We start from the raw sequence: 9,720 nt of genomic DNA, 5'->3' as shown, positions 1-9,720 counted from the left end.
AAAGATGAAAGGATAGTCCCACTTGCTTTCCAATGTATTTTTATCGAAAATAGATCTAGAATAAAAATACATTGGAAAGCACGTGGGACTATCCTTTCATCTTTGATATAGAAAGTACATGTCCTTGGTAAGTGAGCGTTTCATGCACTTAAACTTGATATGAACAAGGCTTATGATAGAGTGGATTGGGGTTTTCTGATGGGATTTTGCGAGTTATGGGGTTTAGTCAGCAGTGAGTGGGCTGGATTCATCAGTGCATTTCTACAGTGTCCTTCTCAGTAATGGTTAATGGAAGGAAAGTCGTTCTTTTGTTCCAGCCTGTGGAATTCGTCAAGGGGATCCACTGTCACCGTATTTGTTCATTTTGGTAGCTCAAGCCTTTTCGGATGGTTTATCAGAATTTGCTTCTCATGATATTTGCCGAGGCATTGCTGTAAGTTCTCAATTTGCAGACACGAAGTGGGTACAAACACAAAGTAGGTTAGGATAAAAAATAGTGAATACAAGACACAGGATATATTAGGAAAACACTGAACTCTCGATTGGCCTTTACACTGGGGTAAGTCCTCCTTTTATAGGCGAAGTAAGGAGGCTGATTACATCATCAAACAGTACCTATACATAATTGGGCATTACTGTTTTGCTACAGTACCTATACATAGGTACATGCCATTTATTGCCGCAAACTTACCTACTTATTCAAACTAAAGTACATACAACTTTACCTAATAAACAGTATACCCCAATTATTCACCCTCTCCAGAAAAGCGGACAACACTACCTTTACTTTATTTCTCTTCACAACTTTATATTACATTACACACAAAAGAGACAGCTATCATGAGCACATGGTTGTTACTCTGAATCATCTGAACCACTTTCTCCAGAATAGTCTTCAGTTCTGTCAGTCAAGTAATATTGTTCCAAAAGATAGCAGATATTTTGGCGTCATTCTTCCGGATAAGTATCATTGAATTTCCAGTTTGCAGATTCATAATGGAGGAGAGATGAAGGAACTTCCGCAGGTGTCAATCCATTGAGTGAACACAGTGTTTGAGTCATGACAAGATAATTTCCACTGTCATTCTGGATGCTCTGAGACTCTTGATATGCAGAGAGAAATATAATGTGATACTCCTTCTGCCAAGTGATAGAACCATCTGGATTGGGAAGACATCTGTTATTGCGACTTGTCCAAAAAGAAAATTGGAGATCTCCGCCTGCACTGTTGGGGATTTGTCTGATCTTCTCTTGCCAGTAAGAAATGCTTCCGAAGAGCAAGAGAAATTTCAAAAAGAAATCTTCTGGAGGATGGACCTGATTGAACACCGCATATGCTAAATACACCAATACTGCTGATCTATTAAAACAGACACTTATAGTATACACATCGACTAAATACCATAAGAGGAGATAGGCTTCTTTTTTGAAATAAAAGACATTGTGGTAAGACACTTCAAACTGGGTGAGAAAGGGATAGACAGGATGGAAAGTTAAACCTTTTATGGGACCTTCATCAAGACCATACTTGAAAATACAGAGATATTGAAGGTTTTGACACATTTGGACACATCTGGAAAGAAGGGTTAACTCCAAAATTTGACATTGAAGGTGGACAGGAAGATTAACTGGGTGAAACAGGAAATCATTGGAAAACAGCCAAGAACAAAGGGATGTGGTTTTGTTTTTGAAAATTGGTTGATTTCTTTTTTGAGCCTTGACAGAAAATCTGGGAGGACATTTGTTTTTCCTTTTATGTGAACAGCATTAAAACTCCAATTGGAAAACCAATTTGCCCATCTGAGTAACTGCGCCTTTGGAAAGTGCTTCTGTTTGAACTTGAGCATGCTGGGAAAGCTCATCATATCAGTCTCTATTAGAAAATGATGACCGATTAGATGAAATTCAAACTTCTCAATACTCCTTTTGATTGCCAGAATTTCTTTGTAGGTAGAGTGGTAATGAAGTTCTGCTGGAGAGAATGCACCACTCATATATCAACAAATTCTGCGCTTTTGATCTGTGTTTTCTTCCAAAAGAACTGCTCCCCAATATAGATCAGAGGCATATGTCTGAAGGACTCTCTTCCCATCTGAAGGTATGGTTAATGGAGGAAGAGTTTTGGCTATGGCTTTGAGGTCTTTTATAGCTTTGGTACAAATGGCTGACTAAGGAGGAGGGGTTTTCTTTAGTAGAGCTGAGAGAGGAGTTCGGTATTGGGCAAGGTTGGGAATGAAATCAGCCATATAGTTAACAATTCCAAGGAACTGTTGAACTTGTTTGACTGTGAGATTTTCGTCTGGAAAATGGTCAAGTTGAGAGGCTATATGAGGCTGGAGGGAATATTGACCTTTAGAGATATGCATCCCTAAAAAATCAATTTTTGGTTGAGTAATGAGCATCGTTTTCTCTAAAAGCATGATACCATGGGTTTGGACTAGGGAATTGAAAATTTGTAGTAAGACAGCATGAGACTCAATATCTGGAGAAAAGAGTAGGATATCATCAATATAGACAAGTGCTGAGGATAATATCGGAGCAAATACCCGAATCATGGCCTTTTGAAATAAAGATGGGGCTGTTTTTAATCCAAAAGGCATGACTGACCACTGGAAGTGGTGATCTGGAATGCAAAAACCTATTTTGGGGCGATCATTTGAATGGATGCCCAGCTGCCAAAAACCTGCTTTCAAGTCAAACTTAGAGAAAATTTGAGCTTTAGGCAAGTTTGCAAAAAGAACACTTCTCCGAGGAAGAGGAAATTTATTATCTTGCAGAAAATGATTAAGAGGCTGGTAATTGATAACCAAGCGAAGTTTTCCTCTTATCTGCTCTGTTCTTTTGTTCACATAAAATGCCTCACATGCCCACTGAGAGGTTGTGGGTTCAATCAAACCTTCTGACTGGAGTTGCTGGAGTTCTTGGAGAGCAAGCTGGTAGTGTTTTGGGTTCATTCCATGATGGGTAGCTTTGGTAGGATTGATGTCTTCATTTTTCTTAAAGGGAAGAGAAATAAAGAAATCTGGGTTTTTCCAGAGTGGGTTGGAGCATTTGGTGAGGAACTGAGAATGGGATTCAGCACAAGAGGTTTGGATTATGGCTTCTTTGATGGAGGAGAAATTTTCTATGGTAAAGAGATTTGGTTGGGTGGTCCAGGGTAACAGGTAATTTTTGTATTTCAAGCCTTTTTTGAGCCAAAAGACTTTGCTGAGATTTTGGAGAATATCAAACCCTAATAATAAATCTTTTTCTGGAAGATCAGAACCATAGACTTGGTGTTTTATGGTGTATCATGGGAAAAGTTGGATAGTAATAGGCTTACTGATCAGAGTGATAACAAAAGTTTCTCCATTAGCTGCTGTAAAGGGTGTAAAACATGATTGCCAATAGGACCTGGGAAGGATTGCTGGGTTGAGAATGGAGGCTGCTGCACCAGTATCAAAGAAAGCGATAATTGGCATGGGTTTCTCATATTTTCCAAGCAAGATTTTGACCTTGGCTAAGGGTTGAGCCACCATGATATTTGAGAATTCAAATGTTTGGATTTCATAGGGGAATGAGTCAGGATTATCAGAAAAATCATCTGATTCTGATGAATCATCTGAATCAGAAAAGGTGAATGCTAGGACTGCTTCATCTGTTGCTTCATCATCAATGGAAAATAGTGATTCAACATCGGCATCTTCAAGATTATCATCAATGAGAGCCAGAGAGCTCACCATCTTGTCCCTTGCGGCTTTATTTGGACACTGTTTTGAATAGTGCCCTTTCTTTCTGCATATGTAGCAGCGATCAGACTTTCGCTGCCCTTTGAACTTTTTCTTCTTGAAAAATTTCTATTTTTTCCAGCGTGAGAACTTGCTAGATTTTGGAAACTTTGAAAACTTGCCAGGAGATTGGAACTTCTATTTTTGAAAGTGTTTGGACTTCCGATATGAAGGACGGCAAGTGCACTTCTTGTCTTTGCACTTTATAGATAGGTCAGGCCGGTCACACGCTTTACCAAGAAATTTTCCCTGTTCTTCAAGAGTTCTGAGGAATTTCTGGTGATTGCACAATTTTTTCAAGGCAATCAAAGAGTGCTGGTAAATACCACCAAGAGATGTTGCATTCAGCGTCAATCCTTTTGTTTGAAGTAACCTTGTTGTCTCATTTCCAAATGGTTCAGGAAGGGAATTGAGAAAGGCTTGCTTGAGATTGACATCATCCATGCCGTTGAGAAGATAAAATCTCTGAGACATACGATCATAATGAATCTCGAGATCTTTTCTTTTGAATGAACAACACTTCATGCTGAGATATTCTTCTCAAACAAACTCTTTTGTGTTGTTGTGGTCTCCAAGAAACTCAGTATGCAGGACTGAGATGAATTGATCAAGGGTTGGCAATTGTTTTAGCTGCAACTGTCGATATTCACCAAGAGCTAAGTACCATTGACGAAAACGGCCAAGGAATTTACCTGTACACTTAGTAATGACAATACTCAGTGTAGCGTTTAGGGAAAGCATAATAGCAGTGCACCAAGCATGAATCTCATAAAGTTTATCCAGCCATTTTGATGGGGGGATATTATCAATGGAGAAATCTTGGGTATGGATGTTAGAATGTGAGAAGGAATCAAAGGTTGGAATTTCTGGAGGTATATCAAACTCAGGACCTTCTTCAATAATAGGATCATTAACATGTTCTTCTGGAGAATTTTCAGGGTTCATCATGAAAACATGAGGGATTGGCACAGAATCAATAGATTCAGTATCCGAATCAAACTCAATGGTTGGTTCAAGAGATGGGGTTTCTGGTATAGTGGCTAAGGTATTTAGAAGAGTGGAAATTGGATTTTTAGAAGGGTTAGAAGTTGACTGAACCATTAACTGAGGTGACTTTGAATTTGGATCAGCTAGTTTAGAAGGAGATGAAGTAGTAGGAATTGAGGTAGAGGTAGTTGGTGGAGACGGAACTGTTGGAGGTCGGACACGCTTTATCTGGGGCTTTGGGAAAGGAAGTTTTGGTGGAGATGGTCTTTTTGGTGGAGGAAGAAAAGCTGATGAGCTTCCAAAGATATTGGACTCACCAAATCCTGAAGTAGGGTTTATAGGTAAGGGCTGAGACATTTGAGGATGCCCAAACAAACTTTGTTGAGAGGAAGATGTGAACATGTCAAATGGACTTTTTTGTTGAGAATACTGTTGAGCTTGAAGTGAATGAAGCTGATTCTTTAAATGCTTCATTTCAGCATCCTTTTGGTAAAAAACTGCTGAAAAAGCTTGGTTGGCATATGCCATCTGGAATAGTTCTTGGTGAACATTTTGAATTTTCTGCTACAAATCTCTGATAAGAAGTTCTAAAGATGATAACTTCTTATGGACAACATTTTCCAAATTTTGCTGAGAGTTAGCAATTCTCTGAAGAATTTTGTTTTGAGCCAAAGAATTTGCTAATTGCCAATTTATTGCTGCTTCTGTTTCTGACACTGCTTTTGTGCTACCATCAGGGAGAATGGTAGTAGGATCTGGAATTTTATGACGATGGGTCGTTCTTTCTTGAAAACTATGAAATTCCAGAGGAGGGAAATCTGCTTCAGTCCAGGAAGGAGATGAGGTGAACATAAAACACCCACTTGGTTGACTCGAAGAGCCATCATCAGACGGAGGTTGAGGAGGAGGTGGAGATTTACAAGGAGTGGGAGGTAACGAAGGACATATGGGACATGGTTCTTCAAAGTTCTCTTCATCATCTTCTAGGAGACGGTCTTCTAGACACTCATCACAGTCACAGGCATCAAAATAACAATGACCTGTTTCTGGATTTTTGAAATAGAAGACTGGAAGGCCATTGGGTTGAAAATATTTAATTGGAGGGCTAGGTCTAGAACCATCTATAAACATGTCAATTCTTGAGGGAAAAATGACAAGATGGGTGGAGGATGAGGCAGAGACTTCTTTTGGGAATGAAATTTTCACTGTACCATCAGGTTTTGGGATGAAAGTTGGATTTGAGGATTGAACTGGGATAGGCTTTTGTTGGTTTTCTCATAAGCTGTAACCCAAGACTCTGGGAGAAGCTTGAGAAGCTCAGGACGGGAAATTTGACAGGGAACATGGACACAAGAAGCTTGGTGTGGTGCGTTGACAGTTAGGAAAATGGCTTCATCTGTGGAGGAGGGTAATGACATGTCCAGAGCATGGTTTTGGAGACGATAGGCCATTTGGTAGTGAAGGGTTGCTGCATATGTGGTGGAAATTTGGGAGGCACCACCAATTTGAACTTGCACTTTCAAGGCTGATAGCAAATGAGGATCTGCTAGTGGCATGTTGAAATTGGGGTAAAAGGTAAAGATCACAGTTCCAGCATTTAAAGTGGTTTGAACTGTAGCAATACATGCATGCTGATACTGCAAGAACCTGGTATCTACCAGAGCAAGTCTGGAAGTAACAGGCAAACCTTTTCTGCCATGGAAAGTAACAGCCAATCTGATTGCTCCAAAGTGAAGATGAGTAAATCCTTGTTGTTTCCAAAGGCGAGGCAAATCAACTGGGATTTCCAAAGGTAAAAGTTGTTCAGCTTCTGTAGCTGCTATGAAGCACTGATCAAACTTGGAGGCTTGGACATATTCTTTTACGGAGGTTGGACGTTTTGTGGAGAAGAGTTGGGTGACAGACTTTTTTACAGAGGTTTGTGGTCTGACAAAAGCATTATAGGGGTTTAAGAAAAGGAGATCAGTAAGGGGGACCTTTCTATCATCAGGTAGATATTCAAACTCATACAAGTACTCAAGATTAGAAGAAGAAGAGGTTGAGGAATTTCTACTGGTGGATGATCTTGAAGGAACTAAAGAGGAGGTAGCAGAGGAATAGGTGGAAAACAAGTGATTCATTTTTTATGGATAAAAGTCTGGGTTCTTCGTTTCCTCATACAACAAATCTTTTCTTTTTAATGTAAAATCTTTTAACTAATTTTGATTAACAAAATTCTATATACTAGGGTAGATAAACCGAGACACACTGCTCAAAAGCCAAAGTCTCAAGGTACTTTTAACCCACTGATACAAAATTCTTTAATCAAAATAGTTAATGAAGTTTCTGATGTGGAGGATCCTTGAAAGGCAACTACAGAGTATACGCTTCAATTTTTTCTTTTAAAAAAGATTTGAAGTAGTATTGGAAAAGAAGTTTCCAGAAAGGGTTTAAGCTAGTATGAACAACATTGGCTCTGATACCAAATTTGCAGACACGAAGTGGGTACAAACACAAAGTAGGTTAGGATCAAAAAGAGTGAATACAAGACACAGGATATATTAGGAAAACACTGAACTCTCGCTTGGCTTTTACACCGGGGTAAGTCCTCCTTTTATAGGCGAAGTAAGGAGGCTGATTACATCATTAAACAGTACCTATACATAATTGGGCATTACTGTTTTGCTACAGTACCTATACATAATTGGTACATGCCATTTATTGTCGTAAACTTACCTACTTATTCAAACTAAAGTACATACAACTTTACCTAATAAACATTATACCCCAATTATTCGTTCGCCTAGCATTTCTCACTTATTATTTGCGGATGACTGTTTTATTCTTGTGGAGCATAAGCTGGAGCATGCTTGGTGTTTAAAATGGTTTTGGATGTGTATTGCTGCCAGGCAGGACAAAAGATCAATTTCAATAAGTCAGAGTTATTTGTTAGTCCAAACATGCATTCTGATGAGATGCTGAATTTGAAACGTATTTTTGGAGTTAAATGTGTTGACAAACCTGGGATTTATTTGGGTGCTAATATGGATTTTTCTCTAAGGAAAGGTAGTCTTTTTTCTAAGGTGCTGGATAGAGTTGGTGCCAAGCTTTCCTCGTGGAAGGCTTTGCTTTTGTCGTTTTCTTCACGACTTGTCTTAGTCAAGCATGTGTTGCTTACAATCCCAAGCTATTTCAGTTTTTAGAGCTCCCGTTAATTTTTTAGATAAGGTTAAGAGTATTGTGGTGAAATTTCTCTGGCACGGTGATAAGGAGAAAAGGTTGGTTTGGCGGAAGTGGGAAGTTTGTTGTTTTCCTAAGAGTAAGGGTGGTTTGGGCTTGAGAGATTTGAGTTGCATGAACCAGGCTCTTTTAGCAAAATAATCCAGAGTCTTAAGTTTTTAAGGTTCTTGTTGGTAAATATTGCCAATGTTAGGATTTGTTAGGGGCTAGGATGGGTTCTGTGGCCTCTTGGGGCTGGAGAAGTATTGTTTGGGGAAAGGATCTCTTATGTAGAGGGCTTAAGTGGACTATTGGTAACGGGAAAACTATAAAAGTCTTAGATGATGAGTGGATTCCGAAAATGTCTAATCCTCTTCACGGGTCCCCGTAGAGTACCGGTCTGACTGAATTCAGAGTTAGGGACCTTTTTGATTTTCGAACTCAGGTTTGGAGGGAACCTCTGTTGGAGGTGTTGTTTCCTGCGGAGGCGGTTAAAGTCATTAAGGCTCTTCATTTTCCTCTATGAGATGTGGAGGATAAATTCGTATGAGAGCATACTAATAGTGGTATGTTTTCGGTCAAGTCTGCGTATCTTCAAAGGTTTGAGGAGGCGTTTGGCGGGGTCCTTAGAAGGGAACAAGCTCATTTCAAGGGTTAGGGTACGGTGTGGGGCTTGAATGTTCCTCCTAAGTATCAGATGTTTGATTGGAAGGTGATTCATAGCATTATTGCAGTGAAGGATGCTCTGATTATGAAGAATATTCAGGTGGGTCCTTCTTGTCCGGTGTGTGGTGAGGCACTAGAGACGATAGAACATCTGTTTTTTGAGTGTGACTTTGTGAGGAAGGTGTGGAGGGCATCTTACTTGGGCTTTGATTTCTCAAAAAGAAATCTATTTCAGTTTGGAGATTGGTTTTCTATGTGGCTTAGAGAGGCTACAAATAAGGAGGTGGTGCGGGATTCTATTTTCATGATGTGGGCTATATGGTGTGCACGTAATGATGCTTTGTTTAATTCTAATAAGCCGAATGTTGACTGCGTTCTGCGTTGTTTTTCAGGCATTTCTAGTTTGTATAGGTCTACTCTTGTAAAGATGAAGTCAGAAACTTGCTTTTTATTTGATGAATCTAGTATGGATATAGAGGTTGGGGTGGTGTCTTCTTTTGTAGTGGATGGTGCTTGGCTGGCTGCTACTGGTGTGGGAGCTGCAGCTTGGGTCCAAGAAGGAAGTTGTAGGGAGGCTAAGGGACAAGTTATGCAATGTATGGCTTCGTCGGCAACGGTAATGGAGATTAAGGCGGGGCTGATTTTGATGGAATGGGCTATCAAGGAGAAGTTGCGTGGGATTTACATCAAGACAGATTGTTTAACTCTTGTGCAGGGCTTGAAGGATCCAAATAGCGTGGCGAAGGCTTCCATGCCCCAAAGCGGTTTTGAGGCATCATGCCCCCAAATGTTTTTGACCGTCTGATCATCTCACTTGATTTTTAACCTTTGATTTTGAAAAGGCCCAACCGGTTACAACCAGTTTTCTCTCTCTTCTCTCTCTCTCTCTCTCTGTCTTTGTTCATTTATGTTAGCTTCTCGGCACCAGCAAAGGAGAACAACTGTGCTACTTGCACAAATAATCTTGCACATACATTTTTGTGGGGCCTACATTGGAGTTCCACAAAATGATCCGAATCGCTCATCTTTTTTAAAATATTTTCTAGAGGGTTCCTAAAAAAAATCAGCTCCAACGGATATCTGTAAGGGTTTTCTCAGAATT

General features: G+C 39.8%; 1 protein-coding gene across 1 annotated transcript; it reads left to right on the top strand.

Moving 5' to 3' along the window:
• The first annotated feature begins 8,520 nt into the window (after positions 1-8,520).
• Positions 8,521-9,423, top strand: LOC131328555 (uncharacterized). The gene is made up of 2 exons (XM_058361490.1): positions 8,521-8,605; positions 8,687-9,423. Exons 1-2 carry the CDS (start codon positions 8,521-8,523, stop codon positions 9,421-9,423), a joined length of 822 nt encoding a protein of 273 aa, XP_058217473.1.
• The last annotated feature ends 297 nt before the right edge of the window (positions 9,424-9,720 follow it).

The sequence above is a fragment of the Rhododendron vialii genome, chromosome 6a, assembly GCF_030253575.1.
Source record: "Rhododendron vialii isolate Sample 1 chromosome 6a, ASM3025357v1".
NCBI lineage: Eukaryota > Viridiplantae > Streptophyta > Magnoliopsida > Ericales > Ericaceae > Rhododendron > Rhododendron vialii.
This window is presented reverse-complemented; position numbering and strand designations above follow the sequence as displayed.